General features: G+C 40.7%; 1 protein-coding gene across 18 annotated transcripts in view; it reads right to left on the bottom strand.

Annotated features, from left to right (window-relative positions):
• Syne1 (spectrin repeat containing nuclear envelope protein 1) overlaps positions 1–21577 on the bottom strand; it is a 477641-nt gene that overhangs the window by 385061 nt on the left and 71003 nt on the right. For all 18 annotated transcript variants that reach the window (XM_052750951.1, XM_052750933.1, XM_052750946.1 and 15 more), the window contains one exon: positions 10090–10151. In XM_052750951.1, coding sequence (XP_052606911.1) covers positions 10090–10151 — 62 coding nt within the window. The remainder of the gene's footprint in view (positions 1–10089; positions 10152–21577) is intronic.

Raw genomic sequence — 21577 nt, 5'->3', positions numbered from 1 at the left:
AAAATCACTCCAGAATTAAAAAGAAACCCCATTTTGTATCAAGCATTGCTGTGGATATCGTTCCGTATAAATAAAACACTGATTGGCCAGTGGCCAGGCAGGAAGTATAGGCAGGACAAGCAGAGAAGAGAGTTCTGGGAAGCGGAAGGCTGAGGAAGGGAGACACTGCCAGCCGCTGCCATGACAAGCATCATGTGAAGATGCCGGTAAGCCATGAGCCACATGGCAAGGTATAGATGTATAGAAATGGATTAATATAAGATATAAGAACAGTGAGCAAGAAGCCTGCCACGGCCATATAGTCTGTAAGCAATATGAGTCTCTGTGTGTTTACTCAGTTGGGTCTGAGCTGCTGTAGGACTGGCGGGTTAGAAAGATTTGTCCTGACTGTGGGCCAGGCAGGACCAGAAAAACTCTAGCTACAAAGCATCATTTCTGATGCTAACTTTCTGATGGTAACTTTGATGACCACCTCACATTTATTTTTCAGGAGACAGTCAGATTTGAAATCTTTTAGCTGAAGTATCTCTGCGGTTACATGTACAGATATAGTGCCAACATGACTTCTTTGGGAAGACTTGGATCACAGGGTTGGAAGCCAAAAAGCAGATAGAAAGAAGGAGGATAACTGATTGGAGCCTGATGTAACAGAAAGTAAAGACCGTGGTTTTGTTCCCGCTGCTTTTCAAGAACTGATAGAATCATGACCACAGTTCATGCTGTTATCTTTTTTTTTAAAGAATACTTAGAAATCTTACTCATCACAGTCCCCTTTGGTCTTAGCAATCCATAATTAGTGGAAACAGAACATTTTTCTGCCAAGTCTTAGGTGGTCAAAAATGAGCCTCTTCTTGCACCAAAAGTGAAGGGCTTCACTTTTATGCCATTTTTTCTAGAAGCTTCACCAACTAAGGTCTGTGTCCTATGATGCGGCTCAAAAAGGGTCGCCTGCCCTCTAATATTTCCAGAAACTCAGAGAACATGCACAGATCTCTGTGGCTGAGGAGCTGGCACTGCCTGGTGAGTCCCTGCATTGTACATTCACTCAAAGGGGCGAGCCAGGGTGTGGTTCCATCTACCTCCCGTCTGCCTTTATTTTCACCACAGTAGAGATGCTTTTTGTAACAAGGACCACTCTGCCTTCCTTTTAGGACTGAAAGAAGATCAGATGTCTTCCTCCTTTTAAAAATAGTTGTCTTTGTTTAGACAAGTGTGTGTGCCAGGGGAAGTGGTGTATTTCTAGTGTGAGTGTGGGAGTGTGTGTTCAGTTTGTGTGTGTATGGCTATGGTGTGTGTGTGTGTGTGTGTGTGTGTGTGACTTGCATTTCTTTACTAGTCTGTAGGCACCAGCACATATTGAGTTCTTACCCATCATTTGCTTTGTAATGTTTTTCAAAATAGAATGGCCATATTTGCTATTTTATATTAAATTTTACGTCCTGAGAAGAAATTCCTTTATGGGGGCGTGGGGAATAAGAGAACAGTTGAAGAAAAAACGTATCAGAAATAACCATTTCCACATTATGAAAATTTAAAGAACTCTCATAAATGAAAAATGTTGGTGCATAAAGGAAATATTACAAAATAGTCATGGAGAGTGCATATATGATACCCAGTGCTGAGCATCTACAAGTTAGACGATTACGCACTTAAACCTGCTGGATCTTTGAATAAGGAAGAGAGTGGAGTAGAATGGAGAAGGGAGAATGAATGGACTACTGTTGGGCATCCAAATATCCTTAGAACTCTGATATAGACTGTGCACATTTATTATATTTTATATTTACAAACAAGGAATCTGAATCTCAGCAAGACCGAGTCACTGGCCAAGATCACATATGCCGAGCAACTGGGACCAGAGCCCAGGTTTGCTATCCTGAGAGCCACCTTGTTAGGCAGCAAGCTTAGGATAAAGGGGAAGGTATTAGTGTTCATTTTTCAGAATACATGAGCCTATAAAGATGATTTATTTATTATCACTAAGAAAAATATTGACTGATGAGCTGAAGAACCAATTAACTCGGCTAGAAACAATGACTTTATTAACTAAACCCAGTTCCCTGTGTGGATTTGAGAAAGACTGGACTGTAGCAAGAGGAACATGATGTGTATTTACCATACTGGCATAGGTACAAGTCAGTCTGGCTCACAGTATGTCCCCTGACAACCACGTTTGTGCCATAGTCCATCCTGAGCCCTTCACATTTTCTCCCCTTAAGTACAGATGATGGCTGAGGCCAAAGTGGCTCACGGTAGTGACATGCAGATGCAACATCTGACTCGTGTTGCGGAGGCTGTAAAGCTACTCTACCCTGTGCTCTTCTCCATAGTGGGTAAAACAGTGTGCTGAGTCCTCAAGGCTATTCTCAGGATTTGGGCTCATTGAACATTGGGATTGGGAATACGCATTTCAACTTTATTTCAATGAAAAGAATGTGAGTGAAGCCATTGCAGGGGAGAGGCACCTGGAGTGAGGGGCAAGGGAAGTTACAGGCTTCCAAAGTGAGTCATTGTGTCTTCCTAAGTGGAGTCTTGTGGGCATGCGCATGCACGTCATTATTTAACAATGATCTGTGACAACCTATGTGAGTATTGACAGCCTGGAAAAGCCACCCAAGTGTCCAGGGTCTTTAATGGGAGTCTGTGTGGCCCCATGACTGACTGTAGATATGCAGAATCTACCATTCCTTCTCGCCTCAATTTCAAGGGGAAAAATGGTGCTTATCTAAACAGTGCTGTCTATAATCAATGACCTGGTCAGAGGAGAACAGCATGGCTGGAGCACTGATGAAGAAATGACATTTGTTGTAAGTAGTGCGCAGCACAAGGCCTTGGCATGCTGTCTCCCAGAAGCCACCAGGACTGTTTCCTAAGGATAAGTCTTCCCCTTCCCTCTCCCCACAAGGGCTGGGGGCAAAGCAAGCCTGCAGAGTGCTGCTGGGTTAACCTTTGCCTGCCCAGTCAGCATTTCCTTCTTAGATTGAGATATCTGGAATCCCTTCAGTAACATCCCCTTTTGGGCAAATCTTCAAAAATGAATTTTGTTCACTTGCTAAAGCATGCCTCTCTGCCTAACTCTCAGTTAGCCTTGAAGTGTTGTTGTTCTGGACATGATCATTCATGTTCCTGACATTTCTCCCTCCCACTGGATGATGAAATTTGAGTAAGTGACTTCTGTGAGTTGGGACTGGATGTGATCAGAAGGGCTAGGCTGTCTTTTTATACTAGTTCGATTATTAAACATTTAACTATGCTAATGTACTCATAACCTAAAAACCACCTCCTGTTCCTTTTCAGTAGTTTTGACTACTCTTGATACCCCATAAAAGCAGAGTGGTGAAGTATTTGTCATTTGGTGACTGGCTTATTTCACTTAGCACAATGTCCTCGAGGTTCCTCCACTTTGTGGCAGGTAGTAGGATCCCCTCTGCTTCCACTGAGTAAGATTCCATTGTGGTACACAACATATTCTGTAAATCTATCCCTCTGTCGGTGGAAATGGTGTTGTTTCAGCCTTCTAGCCACAGTTGCAAATAGTTGCCACGAACTGGGGGTACTGATATGTCTTGACCATTGTGTTCTCAGCTCTTTAGATACAAACCCAGCAACAGAATTGCTGCAGAGTGTGGTATTCTATTGCCAATGTTTTAGGGAATAAGCCACTCAATGTCACACAGTTATAAAGTAGATTTGCAGCATTAAGGATTTAGCAAACTAAGGGTTTTGCTATCCCCGGGCAAAAAGTTGACCAAATATTTTATGCCACAAAATGCTATGGCATGCCACTTTAAGATGATGAACACATATCCCATGGTTATTATTAGTGATTGTTAGCTATTTAGTGATGTCAGTAAAGCTGGAGTAGAAAATGTCTAAGGGGGAGCCCATGTCACAGATGGCCACTTTCTTTAGGTGGGACACACACCGTAAACAGAACTAAGGGTTGCTAATGCACGATATAGATCATGGCCAGTTATATTCACAGTATCACCTTCTGTACAAGGTGTTGGAAGGTGCTGAGGAAAAGGATGCCTCTAGTCTTATGTACCCCTGAGCCCTCTGTGTATAAGTTGGCCCCTCATTTGCAGAAAAGGACAAACTACTCCATCTGACTTATATATAGCTTGGGTAAGAATATAGGCTAAGGAAGAGTATAGAGGATAGGTTTTTCCATCCTAGAGCCAGCACAGGGAGCGCTCATTCCCTGATAGTTATCTCTAGGGGGAGATAACACATAAAACAACAGGAAAAGAGAGAAGAACAGAAAGGGAAGAGAGGTTGACCAGCAGGTGTCCGGGTGAGTTACCTCTGGAAAGGTTGGCCAAGAGCCTACTACCTAAAAATGCATCGAAGTACCAAGCTAGTCTTGGACCAGATTGATCAAGACCAGGATGATCCCCACAGGCAAGATATAACTAAAATTGCCATGTCATTCACAAAATAAAAGATATCCCCAATAGCTCCACAAGCAAGGTAATTCAAATATTTTGTGCGCATCTATGTCTCATTCACTGCTTTTGTGGAAGTGCTTGGTATTATTTTCCACCAGTCTTTGGCAGAGGTGGGGAGACACTTCCATTCTATTTCATTTCCTCTAATGGTGAGCATAACCATTTCCACTTCCTTGATTATTTAATTCAACATCAAATAAAGGTCCCAAAGGCACTATCCCCCTTTGGCTGGCCCAGCTTCAAGAGTGCCAGAGAAAGCTCTACTAGTAATGAATTTTTTTTTTTGTACAACAAAATGTTTTCTACCATGTAGCACAGAGCCAGCACACACCCTCATTTATTTCCTCTACACAGTCTCCATGGAGCTGTATTTGACACCTTCCTATTGCTTACACTCAGTTGTTGATCCATCCTCAAATCGCAATGACTTTATTTTTCAAAATTCATCCAGAATCCAGTCACCTCTAGCTACCTACACTGCTGACGGCAATTATTTTTCTGTTTTGTTCATGGCTTCATTTTCAGTCCCTAGAATATCACTTAGGCTGTCAAACAACATTCCAAAATAGGTGTCAATGTGTGAATATGATGTGGTTTTAAGGAAGAAGCTGTGACAACCTTTATCGAAAAATTTATTAATCTCCATAAACCTGTGTGTACTGAACTCACATTATCCATACTCTAACAGTTCTCATGCTAATGAATGTAATGCATTTTGAAATGGGTTTCTTTTGTGACCATTTAATTGCATATTTGGAAATTACTAATTTTCGATTCAGCTCCCCTAGAGTTATTAAGGTATAATTTACAGCTAAAAATTGAATATGTTTACAGCATATGAGGTGATGTTTTGATCTGTGTATACACTGGAAAAGTATGAAAAGCAAGCTCCTTAACATATTTATGACCTCACATGGGTACTATAGCTTTAAGGAAACAAGTGAAGAGTAGGGTGGATTTGGGCACTATTTTGACCCCTTTGCTCTATCGTCTTCTTGTATTGGCTCACTAATAGGCCCACCAGAGTATGTGCAAGGAAAGGGATGAGAGCGAAACTCTACTAAGAAGGTGTTTTCATGTAATACGCTGTTGGTGGAAAGATAATTGGGAAAATGAAATCAGCCATTAAAGTGAACATGTCACTTAGTTTAATCAGCATAGATCTATAGATCTTTAACCTAGAAATCCTAACTGGTCCTTTTAAAGTCATAATCAAATAAAATTTGGCATAAAAACAAAATGTTATCTTAATAGATGTCTTCTACACAGTGTTACTGTTCCCACAATGCACGTTGGAACCTGAACTCCCGTTACTTTTAGAATGCTGCCGTATTTGGAAATAGGGTCTTTACAGAGTTCATCAAGTCAAAATGGAATCATTAGCATGGATCTTAACCCAGTGTGTCCAATATCTTTATAAGAAGAGGGACTTGGGGGCATAGACTATGATCCACACAGAGGTAGAGGCTACAGCATTGCAAACCCAGAAAGTCACCATCAGAAGTTAGACATGAGGTGAGGATGATTCTTCCCAGAGTCTCAAGGGAATGCTGGCCTTCTGGCTCCCAGAATGTAACATAATACATTTCCCATTTGCTCTGTGAACCAATGTGTGTGTGTGTGTGTGTGTGTGTGTGTGTGTGTGTGTGTGTGTGTGTGTGTGTGTGTGTGGTCTCAGCTTGCATGTATGCACAGGTTCATGCAGGTGTGTGTGTACGCATCTGTGGAGTCAGAGGTTGATGTCAGTCTCTTGCTCACTGTCCAGCTTTCTTATTTCAGGGACAGGTCTCTTGGTAAACCTGAAGCTCGGTGATTCAGGTCGACTGGCTGGTAAGTGGGCTCTAGGGATCCACCTGTCTCTGACCCCACAGTGCTGAAGTTACAGACATTTAGTGTGACCAGCTTTTCACATGGGCTCTGGGTGGGTGTTTGAACTCAGGTCTTCATATTGGGTAGCATGCACTCCACTGACTTCCCTCACATGACCCCAGGCCCTGTCTGCTTGACTATAGTTATCTGTCTACCCTGTTACCAGGGCTACATCACTGCAGTCATAGTTCTTAGCCTTAATAGATGCCTAATACATTCCTGATGAGAGAATAACTAAATAAAGTACAAAATTAAAGTACAGCACAGTCACTGCTTGTTAAACACCAAATGTCTGTACCTGGCCCCAGTTTACCTGCTACAGACTGGCCCTTTAGTGTGGAAGTGAGGGGTGGGGTTCCGGGAGATAACTAAGGTAAGATTGTTAAGGTAGGAGTCCTTGGACAAGACTGATGAGCATCCTTAGAACAGGAACGAGAGAGAGCAGGGTTCATTCTCTGCCAAATGAAGCCAGAAAGAGCAGCAGACCCGTAAGCCAGGGAGACTAAATACCCCAGCACCTTGACCTCGGCCTTCTTGGCATTCAGAACTGGGTAGTAGCTGCTGCACAAGCTATACTGCCTAGCGTGATTCATTACCACAGCTAACCTGACCTCCAACACCCACCTTTAGGAGTTATGGGATCAAACCCCAGCTTGTCATGTGCTGAAGTGCCAGGCTTATTAATTAACTCTAAGCTCCAAGTACTTGGCCTATAAATGAATGGAAATAACACACTTGGTTGCTGTGAGAATTAAATGAGATAAAATATAGACGGGCTGAGGTACCGTAGTCAGCACACGAGTGCTCAGTACACAGCATTACCACACTGTAAAATCAGACTTTGTAATTCATGCTAACAGGCTAAGTACAAATCCAGAACCTGGCCTTGAACAACTCTCCCTGGAAACGACTACCAATGTTAATGGTGACAAAAACTTCCACTTCCTTTAATTAGCAGAATTAAAGAATAGAATGCTACAGATTTCTTATCAATAAAAAGAGGATTATAGTTTTCTCACCTAAAAGAGAAGACTCATGTTGAAAAAAAATGATCAGCTTCATAAAACCACCCACTGTTTTATCTAGGACTATATTGCATGATATTGACCATTTGTGATTTTCAGCGATTCAGAAAATTACAGTCACGGAGAGCCCAAAACAAACACAAGAAATGTATGATTGTGCACACAAATTTAAAAACTTTATAGCTATGTACTAAAATGGCATGCAATCATACACAGAACATTCTTAGGTTTCTCCTCCGCTTCACTAAGATATATGGGTTAATAAAAGTGTATTTTCAGAAGCCATATTGTACACTTGCCATCTCTTCATAACTGCTGTCATAATATCTATAAAAAAATTGTCACAGCAGAATGCCTGCCATCAATAAAAGGGTTGATTATTTAATTATACATCATTTATAGAGCTGCAACTGAGGAGAGCAGTCAGAAAAACACAAATGAGATATTCCCATTAAAAACTCTAGGACAAAGGGACTCAGCATGTAAAGTGCTTGCCTCGAGGGTATGAGGACCTGAGTTTGGTCCCTAGCAGGCACAGAAAAATCCAGACACAGTAGAGTGCACCTTTAAACAGAGACAGGGTGGAGGAGAGGGGGAGGCCCTGGATTTCAAAGGCCATTCAAAAATAAAATAAAACAGATCTTTCAAATTGTCCGAATCAGTGAATTCTAGATTCAGTGAGAGATCCCGTCTCAAAAAATAATAGGAAGAGTGATTGAAGAGGCCCACATCAGCTTCTGACCTCCAGCTGAGCATTCATGTGTACACACACACACACACACACACACACACACACACACACACACACCTCACCAAATTAACCTCTATGAGTATCTCTGAATATGTCCCCATGGACCCAAAACTGGATGACCTCAGACAGGGCAGAGATACCAACGTTTTTGTAATTTTAACTCTGTATCTCTCTCTGTATATCTGCCAGGATCTGTTATTAGAGATGATTTTGAATATAGTCAATTTCCTAAGGTGATTTTGAGAAAATAGATACATTCCTTAAAATAATAAGGGCCATAAATTATTCTCTAAAGTATTTTTGAAATAATTTTAGTTTGTTAAAACACTAAAGATAGCAAGATATTATCACAGAAATTAGGGTTTACCATTATACTTTAAATCTACAACATTTCCCATGGTTGTTGTACCTAAGCTTTTAGACTGTCAAAATCCTGTACATTTATAAGCTGTGTTCCAGAAATAAGTTCATTTTTTCTTGGATAACAACATTTTTCTCCTTTCACGTTCACAGAGATGAAATGATCTGACCTATCATGGAAAATTAAAACTAATATTTAAATTATCAGAAAGAAAAAAGATTCAACAATTTTGAGGCATTGGTCATTTTTCTTACTTTCATTGATAGATGCCAACAGAAAATTACAGGATGTGTAAATGGCAGGAGGGGGCGGGGCATGTATCGAAGGAATGCAATACACTTTAGCTTTTTTTTCAAATTGTTTACTTATCAGATTATCCTTAGCAATCCCAATGCACAAAGCTATCTATGCTAGGGATTACTACATAGGGAAACGTCAGCCATGACAGGAAGACTATCCCTGGGCTGAGTTCCCAGTGTATATTAGGAATGTGAGAGGAATGTTCACTTGCTTCAAGTCTAAAGATGTCACACTAAACTTGGGGCCTATCATAGGCTAGATGTTTGGATACCCTCTAAATCCAGATGCTGAAACCCTCAACCCAAGTGTGATGGTGTTTAGAGGCAAAGCCTCTACACAGCAAAGAGGCTTGGGCAGAGTCACAGGTGGGTCTCCGTGGTGAGACTGATAGGTCCTTGCAGGAAGAAGAGAGACCAGAGCTCACTTTCTTACATTCATGTGAGGACACCAGAAGAAGGCAGCAGACAGCAAGTCAGGAAGCCCTTCATGAAAAGAACTGAATCTTCTGGCAGATTGATCCTGAGACTGTGAGACAGTAATACTTATTGCAGAAGCCACTGGACCTTTGAGGAATATTTAAGATTCAAACTACAGGAGACGTCTCCCAGGAGTTGCTTTATGTACTCCAAGCACTACCCTCCACAGAATTCAGACAACTGTCCTGTCAAAGGAGGCTATTTTATTTTAAATATGAAGTCTCTCATTTTGCTTGCTTTTTATATCAATCAGCAGCATAGGGGAATAATTTTACAGTGACCTGCTAAGGTCAAAAGTCACTTTCTGTTAGCATTTATATTCAATGACAGTGCCACATGTGGACACATGTTCACCTAACAACCTCATGTAGACACTCTTGGGTGATTTCAGTGTTTCTAGTGTCCTACTATCTAGGTTACAGTTTCACCAAAGCCCCCAGAGGAAACAGAGTCAGGACCTTAAAGCTCCTTGCACAGGGCAGACTGTTCATTGCTCCTTTCTGTACTAATTGGAATCAACACAACCAAACAAAAATCCAGCACGAATCTTCCTTCCGAAACAGCACATACAGAACCGTAGAAGCTGTAACTGAGTGGATTATTTTCTCAAGGTTCATAAAATTATGTAAAATAGTATCCCTCGGCCAGCTGTCAACTCATTTCCCCCAGGGGTGGTTAACCAAACCCGCCCTTAGGGAGCAGTTAACCAGCCCATAATACCACCAACATCAGGGATCAGTAGTGGTGACAGCAGCCCTCCTTTATAATGTGCTCTCTGTGAGCTCATTAACGTGAGGCTCCATATTACTGTTAGTGCCAATAGTATGAACCTCTACCTCTGGGAGGTTTTCTTTACCTTGGCCAGGTGGGAATTGATCCATTTTGTGAAGGTGCGCTTCTGTACAATCTCTTGTTCATCTAGAAGGCAAAGAATATTTTTGGTTAGATAGTAGGACAGGTTACAAAGTTGTTCACCAGATGTTTGGTTACACACCTCTAAAAGAGGTCATAAAGTTATTTTATCTTCTAACTCAACTTACTAATTATTGTCTTGAAGGTTCAACACAACTCTACATATATAAATCACTAGACCCATCTTTTCAAAGTTGTTAGAAAGCTCAAGCCAGACAAAATTCCAGCTTGGCATGGAAGCAGTGGCCACAAAGTCCCATGCCCTAGCTGAAGAGCTATTGGCATTTGTCTTTAAGGGCAAAATCCCCAGCTAGGTTGGTTCTGCTCCAGGGCAGGCCCACTCCCATAAGAGATTTAAGCAATACCAACTGGACTTAGGGAGGTGAGGCTGAATCTGGGAAGGCTTAAAAGAGGTGAATATAACAAAAACACATTGTATGACATTCTCAAATAATTACTAAAATTGTAATCTTAAAAATTATTAGCAAATACCTTAGATATGTGATAGGCTAGCCCTATGTTTAGCTTCATTCACTAAAACCTTACCAATGAATTACCCTCAACAAGTCTGTTAGAAACAAAAGTTCACTGAGATCAACTGAGTACTAATTTCTTCACTAAAGGATACAGTCAATGCTAGGTAAGAAGGGAAAGGACAGATAGATATGAATAAGACTGTTTGAGGAGACAGAGATGGAGATGGGCAAGGAAGGCAGATGCATGGAGTCACCCAATAAAGCATTCAGATAGAGCGGCATGCGTGACTCTCTTCCCTGCCGCTCACACTCCAGTGTAGGCAGAGCCTGTGACTTGTGTCTAGCTCACAAAGTATAATAGAGTGGTGGCATACCAACCCCATGATGTTACTTTAAGTTGCTGATGGGAGTGAGAGATTTTCCTGAAGATTTGGAGACCCACAGTTGTAGCTAGAGTTTTCCTGCCTGGCCCACAGTCAGGACAAATCTCTCTCACCTGCCAGTCCCACAGCCGCTCAGACCCAACCAAGTAAACAAAGAGACTTATATTGCTTACAAACTGTTTGGCCATGGCAGGCTTCTTGCTAACTGTTCTTATAGCTTAAATTAATCCATTTCTATTAATCTATACCTTGCCACATGGCTCGTGGCTTACCGGCATCTTCACATGCTGTTTGTCATCGCGGCGACTGGCAGTGTTTCTGACTCAGCCTTCCACTTCCCAGCTTTATTCTCCTCCTTGTCCCGCCTATACTTCCTGCCTGGCCACTGGCCAATCAGTGATTTATTTATTGACCAATCAGCAACACACTTGACATACAGACCATCCCACAGCACACAGTCATGCTGTGAACTCTCAGTAGAGCAGGGTGATGGCAGGAACCTGCAGGCCACCTGCTTTAGGAACGGAACCAATAACCAGTGAGAATCTGGACCCCCAGGTTTCCACACTATGGGAATGAATAGGACTTCTGGAAGGGCCTCCAAATAAGAATGCCTCCAGCAGACATCTTGTAGCCTGGGCAATCTGGAGCCAATGCTGGTGAGGGGTTCACAGACTCCAGGCCCACAAAACTGTGGAGACAAAAAATGTGTGTGGTTTTCCACTGCCAGGTGTGTGGTGACTTGTGATGCAATGAAAAACCAGCAAAGGAGGAAAGGACCAGTGTTGGGGAAGGCACTAATTAGAGGTTTGGGATGATGACCAGAGAGGGAGCAGCTTAGCTCCCTAGACAGCATGGTCCAGCTCATTGTGCCCAATCCACCCACCAGCACCACCTTTGTAAAATACTACACAGGGTGCAGATGGACAGACACAATCTTAGCACCTTTGCTGAAAGGGCAGATGCTCAGAGCTCTAACTCTGCCTCTGACTTTCCTTGGCATTACCTTAGAACGGCTCAGAAGGTCGGACTGTGCGCTAGAACTCAAACTTCATCAAGCATGATGATCAGGAGGAAATGGGCAAATGAATCCAGAAATAGATAATGAAGCCTTTTAACTTGGAGAAAGTTTGGATTTATCCACAACATTTGCAGAATGCCATTATGTATTTTCCAACTGGTTTTTGTTTTAACTTTGAAGTTCATTATATAACCATTATTATAGTAGGCAAAATTCCTATGTATCAGACATCGATATATTTTAATTAATGATTTATTTTAATTAATTATATAGTTGTCATACCTAATATATACTAAATGAATGTATTCACTCATTAAACGTGTGTGTGTTTGGTATATTCTGTGGTATATGTGCATGTGTGGGGGGGTTACACCCATGCGTGTGCATTCAAACAACAGAGAATGATGTCATGGCCTCCCCTTTCACTCCCCATATAATTTTCTGAGACAAGATCGCTCAGTGAACCTAAAGGACACCATTTCAGCTAGGCTGGCTGGTAGCAAACTCTAGGGATTCCACTTTCAGTGTCCCAATACTGGGTTACAGGGGCCCATGGCCATGTCTGGCTTTTATATGGGTGCTGGAGATTAGAACTCACTTTATCTCTTTTACACAGGAAAAGCTCTGAGTCACCTCCCCACCCCCAACTCACTCAGTTCTTACAGCCAACACATAACCAAAACTAATCATAGTTTTCAGTTTGAAGAAAAGAGAACTGATGATCTAAGGTGAAATCTTTTGACCAAAGTCACCCAACAGCAGAACCTTGTTTTAGAATCCAGAAAAGAGGTCAGATCCTGCAACACCATACTCAAGGATAATGTGAAACTAGACTATTAATCTTACCCAATGTGAACACCTGAAAAATACATAAACTCATGGTTGAGTAGGCTTTAGTCTGACCTTCAACCTTTGGACTCTATAAATAAATACACATTGCAGCAAAGTCATCTTAACGTGTAAGCTTGATAAAATTCAGAGTTTCATAATCTATAAACTCCATTTCTAAATCTATGACTACAGATACAGTGAGAACATGTGTGACATTTTTCATTTAGCTGGGACTGTATAGTATTTTATAAACCATGATGGCATTGCTTTAAAATGCAAAAAGAAGTAAGCATAATGTTTGCATAGCATCTCATAAATTGAGGGATGCCCACTGGAGCTGCCGTACTAGGTTGCATCAATCTCATTGGAAGCTAAGTCACTGGGTCTGCATTTTGACTTCACCTAAAAGGTTTTCTTTTGGCACAGATTCTCTTGTGAGCCTGGTATACACCTAAGTACCAAATTATCTGCAAGCTTCCTTTTATCTTATGCATACAAAGATAGACTTTACTGAGACACCAAAATCCACCCAAAGTCATACAAAGTCCACTGATACTGATATGTATCACACATCACCAGCATAGTTCTAAGTAAATAATTTCTAATTGTATTACTGTTTTCCTAAAAGAAAAAAAAATATTTTGAACCTTCCCCTTTCATCAAATTCTCATTTTTAAATGTAAAAGTGAAATAATTCACTTACAGACTTGGCAATTGAATCTCACAGTAACAATCTAAATGGCTTAAGTTGCAGAAGAAATACGGTCCTGCAGTGAAACTCAAACCCATCCAAAGCCTAAGTATAAGATGTTCCTATACTGCTATCGACAAGGAATCACCCTGTGACAGCCAGTAAGGTTCCTTTATGCACACGTCACTGTTTAAATGCACTGAGTAGGAGTAATATGAGTGACACCCTTCTGTCTTCTGCACTTCCGAACAGTATAATGCAGCTTCAGGTGTTACTATGCATGCACGCGACCTCACAAAGATGTCTTTTTCATACGCTTCTCCGTATCTGCATGTTCTGAACACAGTGAACTGGATCTGTAGTTCATAACTAAATGCAGCACCCTACTTCCAAGAATCACAGGGAGCGAACTGTCCATCTGATGCCTGCTTTATTTCCTATTTTTCAACATCGTTGGTTGTTTCTTCATCATAGTTTTTTTTTTGTTGTTTTGTTTTTACTTTTTAAACTAACTTTTAATGCTCTAGACACCATTAGAACATTTTGGAACAAAATATTGTTGTTGTTCTCCTTTCCCGCTCTGTCTATCCCCTGCTACCTCGCCCGTGGCCACCCCCAGCCTCCCCCACCACAGACTCTTCCACTTTCATGTCCCATGTGTTTTTTTTTTGCCTACTCTCTAGTCTTCCCCCTCATCCAATACTTCCCTCTCTTGATCTTCTTTGTAGACTTTTAGACTTCACACACACACACACACACACACACACACACACACACACACACACGTAGACGAATTGTTAAACAGTCTTATAAAATAAAAAACTTGGAGCCAGAAATTGGGATTAAAGCCTGAGAGAGATCAGAGGAATAGCAAAAGCCACAAGCTAATCTCACCTCAGTCTCCAAAGAGAGCTACTTCCTGTCTACCCACGCCTATATGCCTTTCTGTTCTGTTCTCTCATTTGCTCTCTCAGCCCAGCTACATCACTTCCTCTTCCTGCCCAGCTCTGTCACTTCCTGTCTGTCTGTACAGACCTCCAGACCTCTATGGTTAGTGCTGGGATTAAAGGCGTGTATCACCATGCCTGGCTCTGTTCCCAGTGTGGCCTTGAACTCACAGAGATCCAGACAGATCCCTGACTCCCAAATGATAGGATTAAAGGCCTGTGCTACCATTGCCTGACTTCTGTGTTTACTATAGTGGCTGGCTTTTCCCTCTGATCCTCAGATAAATTTTATTGGGGGACACAGTATATTGGGGGACATAATACATCACTACACACACACATGCACATTCTAGGCTACGATCCACATTTACATATACATAATGAAACACTACTCATCTATGAAGAAAAATGAAATCAATTTGTAGTGAGATGAATGGATCTGGAAACTCTGATGTTAAGCAAGGTGACCCAAACTGAGAAAGACAAAAACTGCATGTTCTTCCTCCTGCCTGAACCCTCATTCTTTTCAGGGAAGCAGAAGACTCCCTGTCATTCAGCTCATTGCTTGGAGGCCATCCTGGAGTCTTTGTCCCTCCACGCTTCCACAGTAAATCTGTAAATAATTTGTGTTTGAACTTCCTATCTCTCCTATACCAATATCACTCTCCTCAAACTCACCAGTGCCTTTCCACCTCTAGGTTAAGTCGGACTGATTCACCCTTGTGCAACCCACCACTGCGAAGAAGTCGCTTAAATAAATGAATGAGCTGGGGGTGTAGCTCCTGCTTGCTCAACATGCCCTGGCTTCCATCTCTAGCACCACACTGCCCCCAGTGCCAAAAAGAAGAAAAAAGTAGACAAACTTGCAAAGAAAGGCTTAGCTTCCACTCGGGACAAAATGGTGGTGTAGTGGAATGGTCATGCCAAGCACAGGAACTCCAAGCAGCCTCTCGGGATCAGAAAGGAGTGTACAGACTGTCATTACATTCTAATCGTGAATATTTTATACACATTTGCATATTTATTATAACTCCAACATGTTGAACAAATTCTTTAAGAACATATTTCTGAGACATAAGGAACTTAATATATGCATAAGTGTAATAGACATCATAAATTGTATCCAGAATTTTAAAAATGATAAAAAAGCCAAATAGTGAATTCCTAAGGGGATTCATCTTTAATCACTGTCATCTTTAATATTGAGAGCCCCCAAAAGAGAAAGTATTGTGTAAGCAAACAGACATATCTTGGGTTGAAAATTGTCATGCCTCATAAAAATAATATTAAATTCAGAAGAGGCTTGCCTTAGATTAGGATCCACAGCTTTTAGATCTGAAGGGTGTCACTATGCCCAGAAAGTATCTTTAATGCAAAGATACTTATACAACACTCTTAGACATTGTGCTTATCTGAAAATGGAGATGTCAATTTAGAGAAAATAACATAGTTTAAGTCATAATGTGGGTTTGAGTTTGAGAGGTGGCTCAACAGTTAACGCTTGATGCACAATCATGAGGACCAAATATATTTTCAGTACATCAACTGACATCAAAGAGACAGAACAGCTCAAATGAACAGAAGACATCAGATTCATGGCATTGAATTGCTAGGATAAAGGTTAAGAAAACATGAACTGCAGCCAATAGCCACTGCTAACTAGAAACATTGAGAAACGTCCTTGCCAGTAGGTTACAGTGGCCACATGCATCTTGGTGAAGTTCAAAAGGACTTTGAATCTGACGTCTACCATCTCTCCCTTCTGTTCATTCTAGAACAGAAATATCCACTGCAACATTCTGACCACCTCATCATTGTAACCAAACAGGTGGGGGACAAATAACCTCTTTTTAGATTTCAGGTCTATGGAGGGGAAGAAATCAACATCGAGCTTCATCTGAACTTGAACCAGATACAGATGGCTTAGTCTAAGATTTAGAGCTTGATGATGGGATTGCTGATAGATGAGACTTTTGGCATATTGAAGGAGCCATGTATTTTGCATGTAGAAAAATACAAAGAGAGGTAACCGGAAATCGAGTTTAAATGTTAAATCACAAAGTCTTGTGGTTCTTGTATGCATTCACCTCTGTGTTATGAATTTGTACTTCCTCCCACCAAAGGGTAGAATTGATTTTTTTCCTTCCCTTCTGTTGATATCATATTGTATTGGTGGGATTAATAATGCAGTAAGAATGACTCCAGCCTTTAAGAGATCAGCTCATCCATCTTAGTGTCCAGGATCACTGCCTGAGAATTACTGTACAAGAAAAGCAGCCTGTTTCAAAGCATGAGAAGGACTGAAATGTCACATCTTATAGTTATTGCCAACTGTCGGATGAGTCATCTTGAATGCTAGAGTTCTGCAAATGCTACAGGTGAATTCAGCTTCAGGGGAGCCCAGGTAAGCCAGCAAGCCATCTGGTATTCACTCCCTCCCATCCCCCAACAAACTGAAGTGTATGGTCCTCATGGGAAGAAAGCTTTCTCCCCGGAGTTGTCCCCAATCAACTAATCGACTTCTTGTCACATTGTAGTAGATAAGCAACCTTTATAAATCTATTCATATTTGCTTATAATTTACCAGCCAAGCATACTTTGATCCAGATGTGATGGATTTTTTTAAATTTTATTTGCTTGTTTGTTTATTTTTGAGACAGAGACTCACTGCATAGCCCTACCCAACTGGCTTGTAACTCACTATGTAGACAAGGCTGGCCTCAAACTCAGAGATCCACTTGCTTCTGCCTCCTGAGTGCTGGCATTAAAGACTTGTGCCACCACACACAGCCCATCACTGTTCTAAGCCACAAAGTTGTGGAAGAGTTTGCTATAAAAAAAAGACTAACTAAAATATTTTACTATGTGACAGACCCGTTAATACACATGTGTAGCGTGTGTGTGTGTGTGTGTGTGTGTGTGTGTTTTCTTTCTGTGATGAAAAGATTCCAGGTTTACTTGCTTGGGTTTATCCTCTGGCACTTTGGTGTTCTGATGAATAAATAACGAGAAAAAAATGCCAAGAAACAGGAAATTCAAGTTTCTGTGCATAAGACCCAGCATGAACTGAGGGTAAAGTCAGACAGAGGAGAGAGAGCAAGGATCAATAGACTCCCAGAGAGAGAGTGATGCCCATGAGGGAAAGGAGAGCAAAGCACACTTTTAGGACAGTGAATGCTCTGATTAATGCTTCCATCCCTTTTCAAGTAGATGTCACTAAACACAGACTTTTCCTAAGACTTTAGGAATTAGAATTGCATTTCTTTGGTATGTAAAGCCAGTGACTAGATCCAAAGAACCCAGTTCCATTAAAATCATTTTGCAAAATACAGTAGTACCCTTCACTTTAAATGTAAGGTTCAAAGGGTAATCAGAATATAATTATCTGAGTCTCTAAGACAAGGTCTCTTAGCCTCAACACTGTTGACATTATGATCAAAATAAAATTATTGTGTCAGGTTGTTCTTGCCATTACAGATGTTTGATGGCATCCCTACTTGTTGCCCTTTAGATGTGAGCAGCCCCCCAATTCCAGTCTGGCAGTTAAAGACATCTACAAGCATTGACAATTTCTACTGGAGGTCAGAATCATCCCAGTTGACAGCCATGAACATAAACATGCCCTGTGTGTGTGCATGGGCATGGACCAGCATGAATCCTGACTGTTACTGTTAGGAGACTTTTTTGAGAAAGAGACTCACTGTGTAGATTTTCAATTTAATTTAATTTATCCCAAACTATTTATCATATTTTGCTATTCCTACAATAAATCTGCTTATATGGGTAGAAATTTTTGTTCTTATAACATGTTGCTTATAAAATGTCAAAATTCAGTGAGTCTGGGAACTTTGGTGAAAGTTCTATAGAAGTTTCACAACTTTATCTAATCTAATTGAAATTTTATATGATATCTGACATACTCTTCCAGCTAAATCTAATCTTTTGTGATAGAAAAGAAATGGGTGGGGAGAAGGTGTGTCTATTCTGATATTGTGTTTGGTTTATGTTGCTATGATAATTTTTAAAAATCTTTTTTTTCAAAAAACATACAGGGCAAATGAATAAAGATATAATTGATAAGCTTGAGGTAGTTATTGTTGGCTAAAAATACAATGTGAACTAATTATCATAAGATTTTTCACTTGCCATTCTCAGTGTAGGAAAATTATACAGCATGTCACTCAGCTACGTGTGAGGATGCTTCATTAGTTGAATAGTTGTATTTGTTAGGGTGGAAACAGTTAAACATGGATGATTTAGTAAGGACACACATCAGATGATGTACCCTGGCTTAGCTGTAGGCATGAAGCTGTGGGGAAACACTTGGCTCCTGTGGGAGATCTCTTCTCTCGTGAGGAGGCACAATGGCTGGAACCCGAATTGAAGCTATTTATAATCTTACTTTTATCTGATCTAATGTGAATACTTTTCTGTGAAGAAGAAATACCTTTGATTTCCAGGGGCTGCCACTGGATTCCAGTTGAGGGCCACACATAACAAATGTCAAGGGTATCATGTGATAATTTTTAGATCCTAAAGACTCTGGGATTGCTTGCTTAGATGTCTTCGTAAAGGACTATGTGTAGGATAGTGGCAGAGATGTGTGCCTGGAAGAGAAACAGTCATAATAAAGAGGCAAAACCAACACACATAAGCAGAGAGAGAACAGTCTTCTGCGGCAGTTCCTGCTGGTAGCTCCTTTAATGCCCGTCAGGTCTAGATAAAGATAATATATTGAAGCTGCTTCAGCACATTTTTAATACTTTGGGCATCCTTTATTTATGGGTACATGGTTGTTGTGCTGCAGTTTTTGCAAAGAAAATGGCCGCACAGGGAGGCCATCAGAATGCTTTGTATCTGTAGAACAGGTGGACTGACACATCCCTGCATATTCATCTCATTTGGTTTCATAAGGGGACTGCTGAACAGAGCAGAGCATATGTCATGAACCCGGATATAAACAAGGAAGCCAGAGCAAAGTGGAGGCTGAGCAACGAAGATGTCCCCATGGGCCTGGAGGGACTGTGATGAATGAAATTAGAGAGACAGAGAGAGAGAGAAAACACCCTGTGAACTCACTCCCCTGAGAATCTAAAGAAACTGACTTCATAGAATTGAGGTGTAGAATGGTGGTTACCCCCGCCCAGTGAGTGTGGTGAGAAGAAAGGGTCAGAGGTTGATTAAAAGGTCATAGGTCATAGATAGTATGAATGAGTTCCGGCGTCCTATGGCACTATAAGGTGACGTATTTGATAATAAAGCATTATACCCTGAAGTAGCTCAGGAGTACATTTGAACGTACTCCTTATAAGGAAATGACAAAAGTCAAAAGTGATGTATATGCTAATTACACAAAATTCATTATCCAATGTATACATACATCAAAACATCGCCTCACAATATGCAAAAAATCATGTGCTGGTCAAAAATAAAACTGACTTTAAAAGAAAATAGGTAGATAATTATTATCAATATAAATAAAATTATAAATTCAGATATTTATAGAATACAATTAAGTCTGGAGAATAATAGAATTTAGAGAAATCAATATTCAGGTATTCAGACTCTCGCACTAAGTTAATTTAATTTTAACCAGATATAGAAAATGATTTTCTTTTTTTTCTTTCTTTCTTTTTTTTGGTTTGCTTATGCGACAAATTTCCCTGGACCCTTCCTGTCCATCCTGTGTCCATCAAACTGAAAGGCTGGGTTTGGGTCCTTGAAGTCTAGCCTGGGATACAGAAATCAAAAAGAATTTCAGTCCAAGTTTTGTGTGAGGAAAGAAAAATTAACAGCTGCAGCACAAAATATATTAGCAGGTTAAAAAATAAAAGTAAAAAACTGACTGTTATAAGGTCGAAGACAATGCAATTGAGGAAATTCCCCAGCCTGCTCCACCATGTGCTAATACGGAAGCCATGGGGACTACTGCTCCGACAGCTGAGCCGTTTTTTCCCTATTCAATTCCACAAGAATGTCATGAACACAGCTAATCCTGGTGCATTTCCAGTAAGCATGGAAGCCACAGAAGAGCTAGACCATCTTGTCACGCGCAAAAAAAAAGTCACTTCGCAAACATGAATACCGCCAGATTGTATGAGAAACACACAGCCATGGATCTTCTTTTTCTAGTTAGAAATGGAATATCGAAAGTTTCCTGAAATACCTTCATGCGAACACTTACATCAGCGTTAATACACTAACATCCTAGAATTCGGGCTAGGGAGATGGCTCCGTGGGTAACAGGTGTTTGCCGCCAGGCTCAGTCTTCAGACTCTCCCATGATGGAAGAAGAGAATCAACTCTCTTGAGAGCTGTACTATGGCCCCTACATGTGTGCAGTGACAGGGGAGCCCCCACCCACACATACACACCAACACACAAAATAAATACATAGATGTGAGAGACCATCTGTGGATCAGAATGCAGTGTTTTATTTGCTGTAGGCGAAGAAGGGGAGTGTAGTAGATCACACTGTTAAGAAACTTAGTACCTCCAAACCAGTGAAGGTTTAAAAACCAATCGTGATTCTCCCAAGAAAGCATAACTTTTCTGTAATGGGTGTGTTCAGTATTTGGCTTTTTTTTTTTTTCATTAAAATTTATCTTTTATCTTAATTGGATTCAAGATTATAATCCTGAAGTTTCATCTTTTGAGACTATATTTTGCATTATTGCTAATACCATTTCTCATTCTCACCTAATGCCAAGCTTCTTTTATTTTAATATTTTGTCATTTTCCAAATATAAGTAAAATAACTTGATACAATTTGACTTATATTTTATGGTGCCCATCCCTTGAAGATGTAAAAGAAATTACAATTTAACACTAACTGGGAATAAGATGAGGTGAAAAAACATTAAGAGTCTAAAAGAGGAAAATGTAAAATACACAGTCAAACTGCAGTTTAATGAGAGATATTGGAAATTTCAGTCTCAAAAGATTCCATCCCAGCATGTGTGCTCAGGACACTGGAAGACATCACTGGGCGACCAGTCACGCAATGACCACCAGAGGGCACTGTAGCTCCCCGCTGCTTCAGGAGCATGGTGCCATCCTGACCCCTCTGTCAGTGAAGATGAT

Source organism: Peromyscus californicus, unplaced genomic scaffold, assembly GCF_007827085.1.
Source record: "Peromyscus californicus insignis strain IS unplaced genomic scaffold, ASM782708v3 Scaffold_22__1_contigs__length_63687245, whole genome shotgun sequence".
Lineage (NCBI taxonomy): Eukaryota > Metazoa > Chordata > Mammalia > Rodentia > Cricetidae > Peromyscus > Peromyscus californicus.
The sequence above is the reverse complement of the archived record's forward strand: the minus strand, read 5'-3'. Positions and strand labels throughout refer to the sequence as shown.